The 23259-nt window shown below is 41.0% G+C and overlaps 1 protein-coding gene across 2 annotated transcripts in view; it reads right to left on the reverse strand.

The window, feature by feature from the left end:
• Positions 1 to 848: 848 nt before the first annotated feature.
• LOC138785662 (annexin A1-like) overlaps positions 849 to 23259 on the reverse strand; it is a 37811-nt gene continuing 15400 nt past the window's right edge. Inside the window, exons 2-13 of one of the 2 annotated variants that reach the window (XM_069961846.1) lie at positions 22712 to 22792; positions 22474 to 22558; positions 21384 to 21478; positions 19103 to 19216; positions 18906 to 18996; positions 17456 to 17535; positions 14753 to 14809; positions 8820 to 8913; positions 8189 to 8284; positions 3149 to 3207; positions 1204 to 1326; positions 849 to 1098 (exon numbers count right to left, since the gene is read on the reverse strand). In XM_069961846.1, the coding sequence (XP_069817947.1) occupies positions 1042 to 1098; positions 1204 to 1326; positions 3149 to 3207; positions 8189 to 8284; positions 8820 to 8913; positions 14753 to 14809; positions 17456 to 17535; positions 18906 to 18996; positions 19103 to 19216; positions 21384 to 21478; positions 22474 to 22558; positions 22712 to 22777 (1017 nt within the window). In that variant the 5' untranslated portion in view covers positions 22778 to 22792 and the 3' untranslated portion in view covers positions 849 to 1041. Of the gene's footprint in view, positions 1099 to 1203; positions 1327 to 3148; positions 3208 to 8188; positions 8285 to 8819; positions 8914 to 14752; positions 14810 to 17455; positions 17536 to 18905; positions 18997 to 19102; positions 19217 to 21383; positions 21479 to 22473; positions 22562 to 22711; positions 22793 to 23259 lie in introns of both variants that reach the window. The other variant, XM_069961845.1, reaches the window with a different exon arrangement.

Consider the following 23259-nt stretch of genomic DNA (forward strand, 5'->3'; position numbering starts at 1 on the left):
CCGGCCTGCTCGGGGGGGCCCCTTTAACCAGTGGGCCCGATGCACGTGCACCATGTGCCTTCTGGTTAAAGCGGCCCTGGGCGCCCCCTTGCAGCCTCAGTGAGTGGACAGGCAAAATTGGGCCCCTAGAGATGCTGTGGGCCCCGACACTTGCCCTAGTAAGCTGGGTGCTGACGCCGGCCCTGGCAATGGAGGTCGTCTTGACAAGTGTAATCATTTACAGTGCAGACTGCTCCCGTTGCAGCAATCTCTGGTTTATCAATGTAACTGTCTCTATAATGCAGAAATAATGAAGAGTTAGGCTATGTCCCCACACCATCTTCTTTTGGCCGGTTGTTGTCGGTCTTTTCGGACAGACATCATTTTGAGCCCAAATATTGTTATTTCATGATATTGACCGTTATTTGTATAATCACAGCCCTCATTATGAATTAATGGCCATTATGTGAGCTCAAAATGGGTGTCCGAAAAGACAAACGTCAAACGGACAAAAAAAGATGATGTGGGAACATAGCCTCAACGCAAAAAGTGAATATCATCATTCTGGGGGTCATAAAGCTCAGCCACTTGCATTGGCTCTGCATTCTATCCATTTTATTGATTTGTAATTTATTGGATGTTCAGCCACGTTTTTTTTTTTTTTTTTTTTTTGCATGGTGCATGGTTTTGTTTATTTGTTTATTTATTGTTTTGTCTCTTTTTTACTATGTGAGCTTGCACTTCTTTTAAGATGGTGCCCACGTTTGCTTGTGTAGATTTTGACGTAGTGTTTATTATATGTCACATACCTGTGAATTCTTGCAGTCATTTTTTTATAACTTTACTTTAGATTTAAAAAATAAAATTGCTTTATTGTATAGTACTTTATTTTTGTCCACATGGCATTTAACAAATATCCGTTGATGGGTGAAATAAGGTATTATTAACATATAAATGATTTTTAATGGAATGTCATACAATATTGAGATATTAATGCTTATAGTCTTCTATCATGGCTTACACAATTGTCTGGTATTCTTTAAAATTGTCATCAGATCTTGTTTAATCGCTTCCACACAAAGCTAACAAAATAGCTTCATAATCTCCTTTGGTGTCATCCTGCAAATAAATTGATAGTCAATGCATATTAGTAAAACTTAGTGCATAAGGGATCATGTACCTGATGTTAAGGTTTTCATTATGTTTTTATACTATTATACATACCAAAATTGCCTGACGCAGAGTTTTTCCATACAGTCTCTTGTAATTGGCTTTGATTTCATTCATGTCAATTTCTGAGCGGGACACCATAACTCGGATTAAATCTCTGTCCTTTGTTCCAGAGCCCTGTATACAGTTGAAAAGTAGTTTTGTAAGAGAACACATATATGAACTTAGTATAAGTATACATGTTTACATGTACAGTAAATATAGCAGTAATGCAGTTAAAATAATTATATATATATATATATATATATATATATATATATATATGTATATATAAATATATATTCAGTGTTCACAATGACAGAATGCTGCTGTATTTTTTGGTTTTCATAGTTTCAAAGTTTTATACATTTTTTCAAAATAAAGATATACAAATAATATGCCTAACATAGGCTGAAAGTCAAGATCAAACATAGGCCAACATAAGCAAATTCGGGCAGAAGCCTTTTTAACATCCATTACTAACATAAAGATGAAATATGATCGCCAGTACAGCGGGATATGGCAAATCATGTGGTGCTGTATTTTTTTGTGTTTATAGTGTCATTCTCATTAACCCTTTAAGGACCAAGCCCAAAATTACCCAATGGACCACACAAATTTTCGTTTTTGTGTTTTCGTTTTTAAGAGCTCTAGTACTTTCATTTTTCTTTCTACAGGGCCATGTGGGGGCTTGTTTTTTACAGGAATGGTTGTACTTTGTAATGGTGTTTTTCATTCTACCATAACATGTATGATGGAATCCCAAAAATATTATTTATGAAGATATAAATTGACGAAATTGTAAAAAAAAAAAAGCAATATGGTAACATTTGCGGGTTTCCTGTGTCTACGTAATGCACTATATGGTAAAAGTGATACCATTCGGATACCAGTCCGAACACAACCATATGCAAATTTACACAGATTCTCTAATGTTGTGTGTGTGTATATATATATATATATATATATATATATATATATATATATATATACACACACACATATATACACAAATATATTATCCTTTTTTTGCAATTAATTATTAATAAAATGGGCCTATTGTGACTCTTATAACAGTTTTAGTTTTTTACCTACTGGGCTGTATGGGGTGTCATTTTTTTGCACCATGATCTCTAGTTTTTATTAATACCATATTTGTGTAGCTCGGACGTTTTGATCACTTTTTAACACACGGAGGAAGGTAAGAGACCTCCGGCTGCGGTCGCTGCTGTCGTGCGGCATTTAAGGGGTTATCGACACGCTCCAGTGCGATCGTTGCAGCTTGTCATTAGCGCTGAGGGCCGGGCTACTCACTGCAGCTGGCCCCCACCTCATATGAAACGTGCTCTGCTCTGGAGTGCGCTTCATGGTAAAGGATTTACCGGTATGCCCAGGGTCGTCTGGGGACAGGCACCCATGGCGTACCGGTACGTCCTTGGTCGCCTAGGGGTTAAAGTAGCCTTTACCTACCTACACTTTTTCCTCGGTGTAGTGTTCTTTGCACAACAGAACACAGTTCCAACCCTGCTCTGCGGCCCATGTGACCCAGTCTTAGAACAGAAGCATTTACTGCTGGAAAGTCATTGCTCCAATACTACAATACAATCCTAGTGGCAGCCTATGCATCCATCTTCTCCAACCATCATCATTCAAATAGCAAGCTTTTAGGTTTGTGTGAACCTGAACTTATTGTATTTAGAAATGTGTATCTATGTATTTTTATGCATATATATGTGTGTGTGTGTGTGTGTGTGTAAGTGTGTGTGTGTGGGGGGTCGCCATTTGCCCTCTCTGCCTAGGGCACCAAAACTCCTTGTCCCAGCCGTGATAACAGCCTTTGTGATGCCAAGATTATTACAATAAATTAATTGAAAATGCAGGATAGGTGGGTAAGAGTATACGTTTTCTTGTAATGAGAAGTAATCTGGACAAGACCAAACACGTATATCATATATCATACCTTCATTGACAAGTTAAGTTTTTCTGCAAAGAAAGCAGGTCTGCTTGTGGCACATTTCACTGAAAAAAAAGAAAAGAAATTATATAATTAATGTTCCTTTATAGTTTGCTTCTACTATCACATATGATGTGTATCCTTAAAATACATTAGGTACATACTATACTGTTTCAGTGCCTTAAAATTAATGTTTAATTTATGTACAGTGCTGCCTCTACTCTGTCACCTCCTGCTATAATATATGCAACTTTAAGTTTCAAGCCTTGTGACTGCTATGACATTGTAGGTTTATTTGGTGCACTGGGGGTGGTACTACAGTCCTCAGTGTATCGATCTGATCCACCCACCTGCTGCCACCTCATACATATGAAGGTAATATTCTGCAGTCCCATCACTGTGGTGCTTATCAGTGCAGAGTGCTGGATAAATATTCATAGGACAGGACATCGGTGCTGTGGGCCCTGTAATACCACCCCATTGCACTAAACTTCCTAATTTACATATTAAAGGGAAACTATGGTAGGGAAACTGCTGATATTTTCGTGTTAACCACACAGAATTACCTATAATAAAATAAAGATACTTTTCTTACTCTCATTTTCAGTACTGTTTAAGTGAAATCTTCAGTTTTATTAACGGGAAACGGGAATCTAACCAGCTAATATGTCCCTATAGCGCAAAGGCAACTGAGGATGAAGGTAATTTTCCTACCCTGATCCTTAGTGTAGTTTGGGGGATATTTGTAGATGATTTCATATGCTAATTAGGTGCCCTGAGGATCAAGAAGGTAAGAAACTTATATTCATCTTCTGCGCTGTCAGGAATGTGCAGTAGCCTGGTGTGAACTGGGCCTAGTTTTTGCTTTTGTGTGACACACCCGATTGCTTCTCAGCTTCCGGCAATGCAAGAGTAAAGGCACTTTTACATGGAGCAATAATTAACGATTTTGAATGAACGATGTTTTTTTTATTACGATCAGCGTTTAGATGGAACGATACATTGTACGGAAAAATCGTTATGCGATCGTTTTGCGATCGCTTAAGCCTATCTCACACATTGGTGAAATTGTTGAAAGAATGTTCACACGGAACGATCAGCGATTTTTTTGCGAACGATCAACGACGATTTAAGAACATGTTCGCTATGTTTACAAGGACCGATTATCGCTCAAATGCGATCGTTTTCGTGAAATTTCGAACGATAATCGTTCCATGTAAAATGACCATAAGACTGAGTTCTGCTAGACTTGATTGCTGCAGCTGAGCAAGTCTTTTTGATTGACTTTTTCCTCTGCCTGTCTGGAACCATGAGGATCAGAGCGCCGATCCATTGGGGATCCGGACTGGGCTCTTGATCCTCATAAGAAAGCTGAGCCAGTCTCTCAGCACTGGCTATTAAAGTTCACACCCTGATCCCAGCTCCCCCTGTCTACTCCTGCGATCCCCGTTGCTAATTCCTCTGCTTGCTCGACCTGTTACCTGACCTTTGACTATCTGATTGTTTACTGATACTGCGTTACCCGTTTGGTTTGGCTTGTTTGACTATCTCTTTGTGTTTGTTTGTTTGTCTGTCTTGTTTTGTGTTACACCTATACCAGAGCAGGGACCGCCATCGTAGTTGTCTGTGGCTGCATAGGGCGGTTTGAGGCAAGTAGGTAGGGACAGTGGGTGGGCTCAGCCTTAGGGCTCACTGTCGTGTCTTATCTATACCTCCCTGTTCTGACATGCGCCATATGCGCTATAGCGACAGCAGGTTGGATGCTTCTGACCTGCTAATAGTTTCCCGCTAATAAAACTGCAGATTTGACAGTGACAATAAGGGTAAATAAAGTTTCTTTATTTTATTTTAGGTAATTCTGTGTGTTTAATACAATAATATTGTCAGTCCCTTGTTTGAGCACTTTGATGATCCTAGTTCAATTAAAAAAAAAAAAAAAGCTCCTTACCAGACTGCATTTTACCATTGCATCTGGTGTGCATATGTGTATTCTGATTCAGATATTACAGCACATTCCCAACATTTTTTACAACAGTGTTTAGCAAATAACTCTTGTCTGTCCAGAAAGACTTTCATTATATTTAAAATTCTGGAAAAGCTGTACCAACTGATGTACAAGCCTTAGGAGAACGTCCACACTTGATGGGTTTGTACATGTCAATTAGCAGTGGGCAATTCTCACCAAACTGCGTTAACACAATTACAAGATTTAGAAATGGAGGTTTAGAAAAGAAAAGAAATTCACATATTTTAAAATCTGCAGGTGAAGATTTTGCTGCAAATCTACAGAGTTTCTGCATTAAAGCGACTCTGTACCTACAATCTGTCCCCCCCAAACCGCTTGAACCTTCAGATAGTTGCTTTTAATCCAAGATCTGTCCTGCGGTCCGTTCGGCAGGTGATGCAGTTATTGTCATAAAAATTTACTTTTAAAATTGCAGCCCCGTGCCCTATGGGCGTATCTGTGCCCTAACTTTGCACCACCCCCTCCGTCCCTCCTGCCCACCCTCTTCATCATTAGGAATGCCACTGGAACATTTACTGCTGTTTGAACATTGCACAGGTGTCTTAATGATCCAGCCTATGTGCTGTGGTAACACAGGTGGTGAATAATAGGCAATCTGCCTGGAGCATTCCTAATGATGAGGAGGGTGGGGAGAAGGGACGGAGGGGTGGTGCAAAGTTACGGCAAAGATACACCCATAGTGTCAGGGATAACAAACACAACCAGACAGTGGGCCCTGAACTGAACCCCCCTACTGTCACCTGCCTACTTGCCTCAGTCGACCCTAGGCGGTCGCGGACAACCACAGAGATGTTCTCTATGCTGCATACGTGACACACAGAACAAGACAAACAGACAAACACAATAAAGAATAGTCAAACAATCCGGGTCAAACCACACGGGCAACGCAGTACAAAGTCAGGAACACAAGGGATAGTCAAAAGTCAGGCGGAGGTCAGAACACGAGTAATCAGGCAGAAGGAATTAGAACGGGGTTCGCAGGAATAGGACGGGGGGAGCTGGGATCAGAATGAACTAATAGCCAGTGGCTCCCATGCGGCTCCCATGCATGTTGAGTGACAGACATAGGGCACAAGGCTGCAATTTTAAAAGTCAATTTTTATGACAATAACTGCATCACCTGCCAAACGACCGCAGGACAGATCTTGGATTAAAAGCAGCTGTTCAAAGGTACAAGTGGTTTGGGAGGGTCAGAATGAGGGTACAGAGTCGCTTTAACCCTTAGGCGACCCTGGATATACCTGTATGTCCAGGACCGCCTACATGTGCTCAGAGCGGGACCGCGCTCTTAACCACCGCGGTCCCGGGTGTCGTTCGTAGCCCGGGGCCGCAGCTATTAGCGGGCACGGTCCGATCGCCGTGCCCGCTAATAAGGTAATCGGATGCAGCTGTCAAAGTTGACAGCTGCATCCAATTACTTGAATGCAGCCATCCCTGGTGTCTAGTGGGGTGGATCGCTCCTCCGGGACGTTGTCCCGGAGGAGCGATCCACACATCCTCCTCCGGCCGGGCTCAGCGTCGTAATGGCGCTGATCCCGGCTCGGCACTCGATTGCTTCCGGCTGCACTCTGAACCACCGCTGAACCACTGAACCAATTGTCATTTTTATGACAATAACTGCATCACACACATATCTATGCAGCATAGATCTCAATGAGATATCAGTGTACTTATACTAAAAGCCCCCCAGGGGGGCTTCTAGTATAAGTGTAAAAGTAAAAAAAAAAAAGTGTTGTTATTAATAAAAAGCCCCCTCCCCTAATAAAAGTCAGAATCACCCCCCATTTTCCCATGTTATAAATAAAAATAAATAAACAAACATGCTTGGTATCGCCGCGTGCGTAATCGCACAAACTATTAATTTATCACATTCCTGATCTCGCACGGTAGATGGCGTAAGCGTAAAAAATACCAAAGCGCAAAATTGCGCATTTTTGGTCGCATCAAATCCAGAAAAATTTGAATAAAAAGCAGTAAAAAAGTTGTATATGCGCAATCAAGGTACCGATAGAAAGAACACATCATGGCACAAAAAATGACACCTAACTCAGCCCTATAGACCAAAGGATAAAAGCGCTATAAGCCTGGGAATAGAGAGATTTTAAGGAACATATATTTGTTAACAATGGTTTGAATTTTTTACAGGCCATCAGATACAATGAAAATTATACATGCTACATATCGTTGTAATCGTAACAACTTAAGGAACATATATAACAAGTCAGTTTTACCCCAGGGTGAACGGCGTAAAAACGAAAAAAAAAACAAATAAAAGAAAATTTTTCAATTTTACCACACATTGAATTTTTTTCTGTTTTCGCAGTGTACTTTGAAAAAGTTCAGTCTGTCATTGCAAAGTACAATTAGTGGCAATTAGTGTTTGTTCTGCAATTGGCAAGTGACAATCTGGTACACCTATAGTTTAAATGTATTGTAGATTCACTGCCAGTAAGTATGTTGAAATAATAGATGATGAACGGGTGATGATTGACTAGAGAAATATGTCTTATCCAAACACAGTAGCACAAATCTCTCTATTGTCCTAATCACACCCTAAGAATTGTGACCTACAGCTAGATACTGTAATACACAGCAACTCAGGAAAGCTGAAATGGGCCTATGCATGTAAGTTTACATTCAATCAGTGTACGCAGTGGTCCTACATTGGTATGTAAATGAAACACAAATCTATCTATCTATCTGTCTGTCTGTCTGTCTGTCTGTCTGTCTGTCTGTCTGTTTGTCTGTCTGTCTGTCTGTCTATCTATCTATCTATCTATCTATCTATCTATCTATCTATCTAAGAATTGTCTTACAGGGTTCTTGAAACCAATCACAGTGCAGTCTATATTTTTCTAGAACATTTTAGCATCCCTAACACATTTTAAATTAGTTTCTCTTGTTATTGTATGGTAATTGCCCTATACTTACATAGGGTTGGATATACATTGGAAATACACTACAGTTGTTATCGCCTGTGTCTATAGAATTTTATACTACGTCCTTGTACTAGTACATACCAATGGCCGTAAGACAGCTTTCAATGTCCCCTTTTAGTTCCAAGTCCAAGGCTTTGTTCATATCATGTTGGCTGTATGACTGGTACTTCTGAAAAACTGCAATTTAAACATTGCATACCAAATCAGATATTAGTACACTGATAGTTAAAAACTTTGGGGCACATTTATCAAAGATGCATCCCTATTGAACACCATGGAAAAGGTGAAGATTCTTGCATTTTCCATGATGTTCACCAGACAGAAGCCTTGCTCGCCTGATAGGCAGACAGGGGACGTCATGTCAGGGAAGAGGTATCGCCTCCTCCCGCACTTGATTCACCATGATTTACGCATGCCAACTACCAACACCTGCTCTAGATTTCTGCATTCACCGTGCAGCAGGTGCAGATCCCACCAGCATTACTGAGAGGCATGCGTCTCTTAGTAAATCCAGCTGGGTAACTAAACCACGGCTGCTGTTGTAAAACTACAGCCAGAATTGATGGTTACAAACATTAATTCCGGCTGTGGTTTTACAATGGCCCTTGTTTGGCCACATCTGTACGTAATAGGAAAATAGCCTGTGATTCTATCCTACAATTTTCATTTTGAGCTTTCATTTGTTCTTTGTTGCTTTACACAGCAAACTTACCTTTCTGGAGGTGAGAAAAACTGCGGGTGGTGAGGACATTGATGAACAAAGGAACATCGGTACCTTTTTTCTTTTCACCTGCTTCATACAGGGCCTAGGAAAAATAAAATAAAAACTATGCATTAAAAGAACTGACAGGCTATGTTTCCACACTGTAGCGAAACGGCCATCGTTAAACGCTACCTACGGCCGGAATTAATGATCATGTTCAGGAAGCGTTAAACAAGGGCCATTCATGGGGAATGGCCGTTGTTTATACAGTGTGTGATGATTGTACCCCTGGATAAAGGCTGTCGCTAGAAAGTACACTACCGTTCAAAAGTTTGGGGTCACCCAAACAATTTTGTGTTTTCCATGAAAAGTCACACTTATTCACCACCATACGTTGTGAAATGAATAGAAAATAGAGTCAAGACATTGACAAGGTTAGAAATAATGATTTGTATTTGAAATAACATTGTTTTTACATCAAACTTTGCTTTCGTCAAAGAATCCACCTTTTGCAGCAATTACAACATTGCACACCTTTGGCATTCTAGCTATTAATCTGTTGAGGTAAGCTGGAGAAATTGCACCCCGCGCTTCTAGAAGCAGCTCCCACAAGTTGGATTGGTTGGATGGGCACTTCTGGCGTACCATACGGTCAAGCTGCTCCCACAACAGCTCAATGGGGTTCAGATCTGGTGACTACAATGGCCACTCCATTACCTATGATAGAATACCAGCTGCCTGCTTCTGCTGTAAATAGTTCTTGCACAATTTGGAGGTGTGTTTAGGGTCATTGTCCTGTTGTAGGATGAAATTGGCTCCAATCAAGCGCTGTCCACTGAGTATGGCATGGCGTTGCAAAATTGAGTGATAGCCTTCCTTATTCAGAATCCCTTTTACCCTGTACAAATCTCCCACCTTACCTCCACCATGCTTAACAGATGGCGTCAGCCATTCTTCCAGCATCTTTTCATTTGTTCTGCGTCTCACAAACGTTCTTATTTGTGATCCAAACACCTCAAACTTGGATTCATCCGTCCACAACACTTTTTTCCAGTTTTCCTCTGTCCAATGTCTGTGTTCTTTTGCCCATCTTAATCTTTTTCTTTTATTGGCCAGTCTCAGACATGGCTTTTTCTTTGCCACTCTGCTCTGAAGCCTAAAATCCCGCAGCCGCCTCTTCACTGTAGATGTTGACACTGGTGTTTTGCGGGTACTATTTAATGAAGATGCCAGTTGGGGACCTGTGAGGCGTCTGTTTCTCAAACTAGAGACTCTAATGTGCTTATCTTCTTGCTTAGTTGTGCAACACGGCCTCCCACTTCTTTTTCTACTCTGGTTAGAGCCTGTTTGTACTGTCCTCTGAAGGGAGTAGTACACACCGTTGTAGGAAATCTTCAATTTCTTAGCAATTTCTCGCATGGAATAGCCTTCATTTCTAAGAACAAGAATAGACTGTCGAGTTTCAGATGAAAGTTCTCTTTTTCTGGCCATTTTGAGCGTTTAATTGACCCCACAAATGTGATGCTCCAGAAACACAATCTGCTCAAAGGAAGGTCAGTGTTGTAGCTTCTGTAATGAGCTAGACTGTTTTCAGATGTGTGAACATGATTGCACAAGGGTTTTCTAATCATCAATTAGCCTTCTTAACCAATGAGCAAACACATTGGGGGAGATTTATCAAAGGGTGTAAAATTTAGACTGGTGCAAACTGCCCACAGCAACCAATCACAGCTCAGCTTTCCTTTCAGCACTGCCTAAAGCTGAGCTGTGATTGGTTGCTGTGGGCAGTTTGCACCAGTCTAAATTTTACACCCTTTGATAAATCTCCCCCATTGTACCATTAGAACACTGGAGTGATAGTTGCTGGAAATGGGCCTCTATACACCTATGTAGATATTGCACCAAAAACCAGACATTTGCAGCTAGAACAGTCATTTACCACCTTAGCAATGTATATAGTGTATTTGTTTAAAGTTAGGACTAGTTTAAAGTTATCTTCATTGAAAAGTACAGTGCTTTTCCTTCAAAAATAAGGACATTTCAATGTGACAAACTTTTGAATGGTACTGTACGTCGGGCGGGGGCTGTGTCACTACAGGTATAGCTCTTGATGTAAAATCTGCACTTGCAATGTGATATATGTCCTTCACGGTATTCATGAGTAAGTTGCTTACTTGTATACAATTCTACTATAGTCATGCACTCTAAATTATATGTCACTTGCATCTGAGTAGCGTTTTCCACAATCAGTCTTCTTTTCTTGTTTTAGTGTTATATGTTAGCAGTCACAGACCATTGTTAGTAGTATTTCCATACTTATGTCCTTATGATGTTTTTAATAAAAAAAATATTTTTCATTTTTCTGCACTAATGTAAGTGGTTCGCTTTTTTCTGATTGGAGGTGTAGCGTGTGAACACAATCTGATAGAGAGCAGAGTAATAAAGAGTTATTGATTTATTTATTTTTAACTCTCCGTTTACAAAAAACTGAGACACATATTTTAAACCTCTCTTGACCCAATATTCAGGTTCGGGTATATTATCCAGTTCTGGGAGTTGACTATTTCGCCATATTGGAGTGAATACATACATACCATCCTTATTATCTCTGTTTCTTACTGCTGCCCATACTTTATTTAACAATCTATAAGTTGAATCCCTAGGATATTTTACATTCCTTTTAGATTCGAGCAACTCAAAAATATTAGTGGAGCATCCGTTTTGGTCACCTATCCAACTAACCATAAATTCTACTGCCCTCCAATTTACCATCCAGGCCAAGTTGACAGCAAGAAAATATCTAAAGAAGTCAGGCACTGCCAGGCCACCCTCCTCCTCAGGCAATGTAAGCGTCTGTAGTTTTAATCGTACTCTTTTCCTGTTCCATATAAGTTCGTTTAATAAGCCCTCAATTTTCTTAAAGATATTCTTAGTAAGCCACACCGGAGAAACATAGTATCGCTGAGTCAGCCAAACCATTTTTATGAGACTCACTCTGTCTGCCCTAGACAATAAAAGTTTGCTCCAAATCATCAGTTGCTGCCTCATTTTCTTAATTCTTGGGGCGATATTCAGTTGTTCATATCTACACAGATCTGCTGAGATCCATATCCCTAAATACTTAAACACCCCCCAGAGTCCAATACCCTAAGTTCACCTTGATTTGTGTCTCAGTTTTTTGTAAACGGAGAGTTAAAAAAATATGCAGATTTAAACGGTAGTGTGGAGACAACATTATGTTATTTAAGATTCTTACAAGTGAGAAATGCTATAAGAAACACCGATAAGACGGTATCTTGGAACATTATAGAGTCTGAGCACATCACACAAATTATTGGGATGTTGGGTAGTGTAAAAGGTAAGATCACTAAGTTATATAAAATTTTGGGAGAATTATTTAGTAAGACAATGAATATTAGCTCACAGAAGAGTTGGGGAAATATAATTGGTATTAAACAACAAGATTTTTGGAAAAAAGCTTATGCAAACGCAAAGAATTGTATAACTGATAAGAAGCACATGGTGACACAATTTTTTTGTATTCACAGATTGTACTATACGCCACTAGATGTTAGCATATGGAATAAGGGTAAATCTGTTGGTTGTAATAGGTGCGGTTATGAAGATGCCTCTCTGGAACACCAGTGGTGGCATTGTAGTGGAGTGAATAAGTTTTGGCGGGAAGTTTTTTTAGTTGTGTCTAATTTATTTGATTTGGTAGTGGAAGATGAATATGTCTGTGCAATATTAAGGATTTTTGAAGATCAACACTTGTTAAGAGTCACAAAGATGGTAATTTATAAGTTATTTTTGGCAGCTCGCTTGACCATACTACGTAATTGGACCTCGTCTAATAACCCATCGGTTAGGGAATGGAGAGAACTGGGATCAATAATGTTAAGAAATGAACTCTGGCATTGTAACTATATTATGAAGAAAGGGGATTCAAAGTTAAAAGAACATGTTACTAAATAGGAAAAGTATTGGATTGACAATATTTTGTAATTTTTTATTTATTTATTTTTTGTCTTCTTCTTTCTTTCTCTTTGCCCTTTCTGCCAGCTGAGAGGGATGAGGGGGGGGGGGGGGGGTTGTGGAGGTTAAGTTAAGGGTTAAAGAGAGATTTTTCTTATTTTCTATGGGCTACAGAATCCCAATAAGACAAGACAAGAGTAGGGCAGTAAATAAAAGGAAGGAATGTAATCTGTAAGGTACTTTCAGGGCGCCCGGTGAATATAGTATTATATTGGATGTCTCGTGGTGTGAATGGGGTTGCGGTGTGGTTGCGCGCTTGCTGGGTTGGGGGGGGGGCGGGTTTGGGCTGACCGATCCGCCAACATAGTGGTTGGAAGCAGTTTGGCCCGGGAAGTCGGCCGTGAGAGGGTCGAGTAAACGGGCTGGAACCTACTCGGATCATTGTTAAGTTACTATTAATTGTTTGGATGAAAAATACATGAGTTGAACCCGGTCATCTGGTGGGGACTGCAGTCCATAATAGATGGATGGTGGAAGCCTTTGGATTGGATGGGGCAGTTGTCCTTAGGATCCGGCGTGCCGGGTCCGTGAATAGCTGGTACGAGTGAGCTTATTCCGTCCGTGGCCAGTGTGGCCCTTGATAGGGGCTAGATTGGCAGGATAAGGAGTTGAAGTTGGTTGTGGTTATCTGAGTAAGTTGGATAAGTTGGATTTTGGATATTGTTGACGCTTACAACTGGTACAGTGTAGAGGTGAAGGGGGTCGGCCCTGGTCCCGTCTCCCCGTCTCCCCCTGCCCTCGGCGCGGTGGGGGTGTGGCTATGCCACAACCTGGTGGGTTGAGTAAATAAGTATAGGTAGGGTGGTGGGCTAGGAAGGATAGGTGTAGATAACAGAGGGGCGCCCTGCAAGTTTAACCACACGGAGAGAAAGAAACATTTTGTCGATAACAGACAGGAGTAACTGTAATTTTAGATTGGGATTGCTGTTCTATGAAGTTTTAATTTGATTGTTTTGGATTTTGTAAATTAAAAAAAAATTCTAAAATAAAATAAAAAATAAAGAGTTATTGATAATGAGAGGAACATTATTGTGCTAACATATTTCATGTAAACACACCTTAAAAAAAAAAAAAAAATCACTCACTTCTCGGTAGAAATAAGACTATGTTAAATTGACAGGGAATTCTTCCATTCTCGCTATTCTGGATAACAGAGTTTTTAAATACAGTAGCATTGGCATTGCTGTTTCAAGTTACAAAAGGTCATTGAGTAGATCTAGATGTTTTATTTCTCCCTGTAGGTGGCAGTGTAAATATATGATTATATTCCTGTTCTGTCTAAATAATATATTCCCCACACATGAATTAGTATAGAACAAATCTCCCTAAATACTTAAAGGGGCATATTGTAAAAAATAAAAAAAAAAGAGGGAAGGGGGTTGTGGGGTACATAACAATTATGGGCTGATTACATGTCCCTGCCTCCCCAGCACAGCACTGCTCACTGACAGCCTCCACTCTCCTGTTTCTCCCAGATTCCTGTGGCGTTACGACAAGGCAGGAACTGCCCGCTCAGGCTGTCAGTTACATGTCCCACCGTAGTCATTGACTTATTGAGGGGGCTTTCTGAGCCAGGTCGTGACACAGAATTGGGTGACCTAAGAGACCGGCGGGGGTCCGTGAGCTGTGATGCTGTGCTGTGGGGGCACGGGGACAGGTAAGTATCACTTCTTTATTATGTTGCCATCACCCCCTACCCTCTGTGATTTTTTTAAAATTACTAATTTTAAACATGAGTCTGGGACAGATTGATCAAGCTGGGCAGGTGGAGGGAACGTAAATTGTTGGTGAAATCTACAAAAGCTCTTACAGCTCTTCTAGATAAATCCAGCATACCCATGAACTGGAGCGGATTTTGTTATAACAAAGTTTAACAAAGAATTGTCTTTATAAAAAGATTTACTTACCCTGGCATCATTATCCACAAGTTCACTGTTTACACGGGTATCTTCACTGCGGTCACCCTACAATACATGTACATTTGGGTTATGACTAAACCAGAGAAAAAGTACATAATTAAAGCATTTCAGTAATGCAATGTAAAAGTAATCGGTAGACATTACTAGGAGCGGCTTAAGGCTCTATTCCACGGGCCGACAGTGAGGAGCATACAAGCGCTGTGTGCTATTCCACGCGGCAGCAGCGAGCGGGTGGGTCCGGGGAGGGCCGGGGGGAGCTGCGGGGGTGCTGCGGGGGAGCTGCCCGGGTAATCGCTAATCATCCGGGAAGCCCATAGGATATAGCGGCGGTCTGCTGCTGCCACTCCTATTCGAATACGGACGATAATCGTTCCTTGGAATAGGGCCTTTAGTTCACATTGCATTTTCTGATTACGTATCCAGGTAGTTTAGGTGCAGGTGTGTCCACCTTTATCTCTACTTGAATTTAGCCAAGGGTTAAAAGTGTCCCTGCTACAAAGACATGTCAGAAGTTTTGATCAGTTGGGGCTCAGTGCTAAGGCTGATCAGCAGATGAGCAGGGTAAAGAGCACACTGACTGGTAATCTTTGAAATGTTATTTACAATAAAATGGATATTTTTTTAATTAACTAATGGTTTGAACATTCTGACCAATATACTGAATGGTGGGCAATTATTTTGTTGGTGTTTATTATCGGCTTCTTTGGATGCTCATTGCTAGCCAGGGAGTAAAGCGCTTCTCCCTGCCCACTTTTTTATTTCAGTGTTTTTTTTTTTGTTTTTTGTTTTTAATGACAGGTTGTGTTTCTTTGTTTACATGTTCAGAATCTCTCCTGGCTCAGCAATGTGACCAGAATCACCAGGCACATCAGACTGTTTATAATAAATAAATTGTGTTTTTCCAGATGCTGCTTAGCAAGATCAACCTTTAAAAAAAAAGTATGAATTTTAATCTAATGCACTTTCTCTGCAGTTCTTAAAGGGGTAGTCCACCCAAAAAAATTTTCTTTCAAATCAACTGCTACCATGAAGTGCCAGAGATTTGTAATTTACTTCTATTAAAAAATCTCAAGCCTTCCAGTACTTATCAGCTGCTGTATGCCCAACAGGAAGTTGTATTATTTCCAGTCTGGAGAGCAGGAGAGGTTTTCTATGGGGATTTGCTCCTGCTTTGGACAGTTCCTGACATGAACAGAGGAGGCAACAGAGAGCACTGGGTCAGACAAGAAAGAAAACACCACTTCCTGCTGGACACACAGCAGCTGATAAGTACTGGAAGACTTAAGTTTTTTTAATAGAAGTGAATTACAAATCTCTGGCACTTTATGGCACCAGTTGATTTGAAGGAAAAAAGTTTTGGTGGACTACCCCTTTAAATACAAATGTGGAAACAATCTAATTCTTAAAGGACTGTAATTCCTAGCATGACCACTGGGTGGACACACAGACACATAACATACTTTATGCAAAGATTAAACAATGGGGAGAGGCACAGTCATTAAAGGCTATTGTCAAAATGCTGTAGACACCCATTTCAGTCACTGTAACTCTCTGGATCAAGAATCACCTAAATAAAGAGAAAAAGTTTTACCAGCATCCATAGTGTATTTTCATTGGCACAGATGCATGGGCAGGGTTTGATTTTAAGCAAGTACGATTCTATATTTGCACAGAATTGTGAAATCAATAGAAGCTTTGCTACCATGGCAGGAGAGAGGGAAAAGTCACGAAGCAGTTCACATGTCTGCCTCACTGAATGCCAACAATGCAGAAAAGGGCGGTGGTTACTAGCTCTCCGTGTTACGGCCTCTGCACTGACTGTATTGCACAAGGCCTGTGTGATTCAGGCAGCCTCTTAACTCATTCAGTGCTCCTTCCATTGCAAGGCTGGCTTGTGTCTGAAAACCACAGTGCAATAAAGTGGAAGCGACCACAGTGAAGCCTCAGTGCTAGTGATGTAGTGTGAACAAGGACAGGATTGGGGAGGGGGATGTGTTTCTAAGGATACAGGGAGTCAATGTCTGTGATTAAGAAGCTTGCCAAAATGGTTATTAGGTGTCCAAGGGCTGCTTTAAAAAATGCATTTTTATACCCTGCCCTGTAGTTAAAGGGGTTTTCCTATTTAAAAGGGTTATCAGACATAGGGAAAAAAGTATATAGAAAATAATAAAGAGCCCATACTTACCTCTCCGCATTTCCACATTGTCAACCTGTGGGGCCTCTGGGTCCCCTGCTGATTATTCCCAAGGACACTGATCTTGGCAATGACAGGCAGCTCAGCCCACACAGATGTCAGAATCAGAAGAAGCACTCTGTTGTTCACTTCTCTCCTTGTCTCACTTTTAGCTGCAGGAGATGGATTCTATAGAAAGTCTAAGAAGCCTGTCTCCTGCAGCAACAATGAGATGGGAAAAGAAGTGCATAGCTGTGCACTTCTCCCGTCAATCAGGCTCTGACCAACCAAACTTTAGACATGTCTCTATGTCATAAGCAAACACAGAAAGGTACTGTACAGTAGCTTAAATGCTAAGATATAAAGGGCAACTATAATGTTTAGCGATATGCTATGAAAAACCTGCCACTGAGCTCCAGCGGCGCACCTGTCACACTCCCAATGCTAACATGCACCAGATGCTATAGTACTGTACATTGTACAGTACATTATGAAGGGATCACTATATATATAAATACCTTTGCAAGTGCGAGCAATGCTTTTTGGAAATCTCCAGAAGTATCTGAGGTTATATCCTTTGAGAGATCATTCTTGTATACTGCAACATAAATTAGATTTATATTTATTACAGTGATGGACACAATACATATATAACTATGGTTCAGGGAAGAAAAAGAGTGCTGCACCTCACACCTATGGCTGATACTAGTACCTCTCGGCTGCATAAAAAACATCAGAATTCTGTATGTGAATTGATCAAGCCACACTGCCCCATGTACCTCGTGCAGGTATCTGATACACATGGGTCCCTACACTAAGTCCACACTGTGCCAGTCAGCGACCACCACCCCCGCAGGCGTGCACAGTCAGGGAAGGGAGGCCATGGGACGGCCCTGCAACCCCCATGCCACAGGACCAGACCCAAAAATGCCACACCAAAACCCAGCCAGCACCACCGGCGGAGGAAGCTGCCCCCAAACAGCACAAGTCTGGATAAGGTATTGCACTCACCATAGCTATCAAAGATAGAATGGGACAGATAGGAGGGATTAAAACCATGAGCACTCAGGTGTCTCCTGCTAATTGTGGTCATGTGGGTCTCACCAGGAGGAGTGCAAAACACGGAGAAAAGAGAGAAACAAAATACGGTTCAGGGAAGAAAAAGAGTGCTGCACCTCATAACTATATATAACTATATATCATCTTTCTCATTGTTACGTGGACAGCTATGTAGCAGTGTTGTATTCATCTGATATACTGTTCTAAATAAATCTAAATAAATATCTGTACTGTGTTATTATATAAAAGATAAGTGTAAATTATTGGTAGTTGAAATAACTATATGTTAGCCTTGAATGCTTTCTTTGTCATCATTATTTCATATAGGACTATGCTGAAAAGGTTGTGTGAAGGGTCTCACTTTAAAACAACAAAGTATTTTTTTCAGCAAAATAAGAACACGGCCTAGTGCGTGTCTTACTAGTATCATAAAGGCAGTCATTTTATATGTATATCTGTTCTGCTAGGGTACATCTGATCCGGGACATGGGCGTCCAACTTGTGGCCCACCAACTGTTGCAATAGTACAAAGCTTTGGCTGTCGAAGTATGATGGGAATTGTAGTTTTGAAACAACTGGAGAGCTGCTGGTTGGACACCCATGGTCGTTCATATTTAGAAGATTTTCTGTGTAAACACTTGTTTAATCCCCATCTTATCCAGCATCCTCCCACTAACTGCCTATATACCCACATCACCCCTGCAGCTAGTCACTCGTATCAGTAGTATACAGCATGAGACCATTGAGGCTAATAACTAGGTAGACATATCACCATGAAGAAGAGTCACTGACATCACAGGTGATCTGATGCTCCAATAAAGTAAAAAATTGGGCCTATTTTGGGGAGGTAGATAAACTATGATCATGATGTGTATGTCCATCCTTAAAGAGATATTTTCCAATACTTACAGTCCCTGTAAACCTTGTTGATTTCTCTAAGCTCTTTGTTTGTTCTTGATGTTAGGATTTCAACAAGGATATCCTCATCGGTTCCCAGACCCTTTAAGGAAAAGAAGTATACAGTACAAGTTACATAGATGTCCATGGTTTGTAGTTGAAAGATTCACTGAAACCCTAACACCAATGAAACAGATAGAGTACTGCACCTTGGTGGCATATTTCAGTTCCTGAGCATCAAATTCAGCTGGGGGTTTCAGTAAAGCCAACACGACCTCCTCATAGTGACCAGAGAGGGCCTTCTTCATCGCTTCTTCTAGAGGCTTGAAACATACAAGGCATGGTTACATAATAATAATGATGATAATATTAGTAATAATTATATTTATTTGTATAGCGCCAACAGATTGCGCAGCGCTTACATACCTTTTAAATTAAACCCTATGATATTTTGCATTAAAACAATAAAAGCTCATAGGGACAGTTCACACAGAGTAAAACTGGCGGAATTCCATGGCGGAACTCTCCGCCGTGGAATCCCACCAACCTCTGTGTCATACAAACTGTCCATGGGAGGGCTCGTACACCTCCTCTCTCCGCGCTAGACAGCCTGTATGACACGGAGGCCGTCGGGATTCAGCGGCAGACAGTTCTGCCGCAGAATTCCGCCAGTTTTACTCGTGTGAACGTGGCGTGTACTCTTACCTCACCTCATCCCCCACCGCTTCAGCTGTTCTATATACTGGTCACTGCTCCTGGGTTCTTTCAGAAGATATGACAGCTGCAATACCAGGGGAGCACGTAAAGGTAAGTCAGCCCCCTTTTGTTCTCTTTATGTTTCATTCACACATACAGGATCTGCTGTCGATTTGATATTGCAGATATCAATGTAAAGTATGAAGTAAATGATTGAACATAACATCAATTCTGCAGCATCAATCTGATGCAGATACTGTGTGAATGGACCCTCAGGGCTTATTTCCCCTTCCCGTATTTTACGGGCCCTATGGATGGGGAAGCCCTGTAATGGAGTGTTTCTCTGCCTGGCAGGATGTATAAAATCATGCTGAGAGTGGTGAAGCTGTTGGAAACTCAGGAGCACTGTAGTAACAGAGCTTTGAGATTCAAATAGGGGTATAATTCAAACAAGTCTCTGGAAGGCTGTATCTGCAACTTAGTTATGACCAGGATCAGATGGGCATTACAGGAACTGGACCTACAGCTCCATCTCCCGCCAATGGAGTAGAATAGAGTTAAGATTTTAATTAAGTAAAAACGGCTGCAGCAGACGTCTGCACTGGTACTTCAAGCGACTCTGTTTCCGCAATCAGGCGAGCTCAACATCACAAAAAAATGCAGCTACTTTCCTGCGAGTTTTGTGCGAGAAATAAGCAGCGATATGGTACGTGTGAAGGCACCCTAAGGGTACTATTACACGTAAAGATAATCGGCCGAATTGGCCCGATTCTGCCGATTATCGCTCCGTGTAATAAATGCAACGATCAGCCGATGACAACGATCATCGGCTGATCGTTGATATAGGTTAGACCCTATTTTCGTCGGGCGCCGACCGCGCACCGCGATTAACGATATACATTACCCATCCACGTTCCAGGGCTGCTCCTGCCGTCCGCTTCTCCCGGGGTCCCGTGCGCGCTCTAGCTTCACAGAGGCCTGTCAGCTGATAAGCCGCTCAGCCAATCACAGGCCGCGGCGGTCCCGGCCTGTGATTGGCTGAGCGGCCTACCAGCTGACAGGCCGCTGTGAAGCTAGAGCGCGCACGGGACCTGGGGTGAAGCGGACGGTAGGAGCAGCCCTGGAACGTGGATGGGTAATGTATGCCAGTTTAGCAAGGGCTGCAAGGACATCGGTAACGATGTCCTTGCAGCTCTTGTCAAACGATTATCGGGCCGTGTAATAGGCCCAGTAAACGAGCAACGATCTTGCAGATAGCTTCTCGTTTACAGGTATTATCGGCTATAATTACAGCCGCAAATAATGATTATGATTTGCGCCTGTCATTATCAATAAACGGCTGCCTTTTCCCAATAATATCCCATAGTGGGAACATAGCTGTACAAAAATCATATCTATATAAAACAAATATGTGAGCAATGGAAGTTTATGCTTAACCTTTTCCTAAAAGTCCATAATTACATATGATATGTCATTTAAAGATATTTGAATGATTATTTGGCTGCCATGAAATAAGTGTGTTTTCATCCAGCTTTTTCTTGCCAACTTTCCTGCCTGTTATAGTAATAGTTGCATTCCCCATAAGAAACTCTGCAAGTATTTCTTTGAGACACTGTGAGTCTACAGAAATAGAGATGTAACAGCGTTAACACTTCTAGTTAATGTGCTATGATTTTATCTGTTTACTCTGCTACATCTGTACATTGTAGTGTAAGATGGTGTTTTAGAGTAGTTGTCCTTTCAAAGAAGAGGGTAATATAAAAGCATTCATTTAGGAGGATTCACTGTACTTACCTTTCCAGTAGAGCTCTGGTATGCCGCCTTAATGGACTGTCGCTGTGCATTATTTCTTTTGGTTAAAATATTAGTTATTGTTGCTTCATCAACACCTATCAAAAGAATAATCCAAAGATGAAAACAATACATTTTATGAACCACATTGGTAAACAACATGTCAGTAAGTTTTGTACCAAATTCTAGAGATCTGTAATATATCTCCCATACAGTGGCATAGCTACCATAGAGGCAGGGAAGGCGGTTGCTATGGGGCCCGTGGAGGGAGGGGGCCCAGGGAAGATAAGAGCCTCCTGTGTCCTTTTTCTTAACCCTTTATTTACTGCAGTGTGTAAGTGACCCAATGTTCTCTTACATTCTGCAACACAAAAAAAGGTTAACAATTAGCTCTCTGCCTTACTGCCCTGATAACCTCTGACCTTTGTTCTCTAAGCTCCTGCAGAGGTCAGGGGTTATCAGTGCAGGAGTAGTGAAGGAGAGAGAGCTAACTGTCTTCTGTATTAACCCTTTGTTTGTGTTGCAGCATGTAAGAGAACACTGGGTCACTTACACACTGCAGTAAATAAAAGGTTAAGCAAAAGGTAGTCTGCTCCTGCACCTATGTATATAACCATGAGGCTCCTAATAGGCTGTTATAGGTAAATACAGTGGATGGACAGAACAAGCCGACATTGGCTTTCTGCTCTACCAGTCACTGTTGTGGCTGCACGCAGGATTCTGCCTCTGGCCACAAGAGATTTTTTTTTTTTTGCCACATCACCGAATATAAAGTTTTTTGCCATGGGGCCCCATGAATCCTAGCTACGCCCCTGCTCCCATAGTCTGTTATCAGCCCATACTTGCAAGAACCTTTAGGTAAAGAAAGGGGGTGCATTCTAAGTATTATAACTTACAATGTTTCTGAATGTTAAGAGGATAAGCACGGTGAAAAGCAACTGTTTTTATTTTGAACAAGTTTAATGTATCAATAAAGTATAATAGTTTCTTAATACTATAAAAGTAAATAATTACTTTTTTCACACAAAAAAACTAATTATACAAATTATTTAAAAAAACTAGATTGAAAGCTGTTTATTCCCTTAAATAATACCTTTAGTTTTGATGGCCGTCTCTAAGGCTGAAGCATCTGCCGAAGGATCATATGTTGGAGGGCCCCTAAGACCACCAGAAGCCTGCTGCTGAAAAGTAAGAATTATCAATTATAGGACCAACATAGAGCCCTATAAAAAATAGTGATAGCAGGTCACCCATAGCTATTAATCTTTATGACACTTCGGAAATGCAAGAATTTACAAAACAAGCTTATATAAATAGCATTAAATACTTACTTGGGTAAGTTCAGAATTGTTATCTAAGAAATAGGCCTGTCTTAGGAATTCACTTAAAAAAGACATGGTGAAGATTTGTTTCTGGAAAAAAAAAGATAAATCATTGCAACAATCTATCTAGTGATAGAAATAGAAATAAAAAAAAATGGGTAACGGCACTCTGATATAAAGTAAATTCAGTGGTTTATTTCAGCTCAAAAGAAAAAATAGCATTAGTGATAGAACTAACTACCATAGGGGTATGTCTAAATAGAGGAAACTACCTATTAGAGGTGGCTAACTACCAGAGTGGATTACCTACAGGGGAATATCTATATGGGGAAACAATATACTGGGGGGCTTTCTACTGGGGGGGATTACCTACAACAGCTAGGCCTTCCTACCATGGTAGTAGTTACATTGGGGATATTATCTACTGAGGGGGGGGGCTACTTTCAGAGAGGCCTAATACACAGTGAGAGCCTAACTGCTAGATGAATGCACAGAGGGGGCCTAATAACTATATAGGGGCACAGAGGGGGTCTAACTACTATATGAAAATAGAGGGT

This window comes from Dendropsophus ebraccatus, chromosome 3, assembly GCF_027789765.1.
Source record: "Dendropsophus ebraccatus isolate aDenEbr1 chromosome 3, aDenEbr1.pat, whole genome shotgun sequence".
Classification (NCBI taxonomy): domain Eukaryota; kingdom Metazoa; phylum Chordata; class Amphibia; order Anura; family Hylidae; genus Dendropsophus; species Dendropsophus ebraccatus.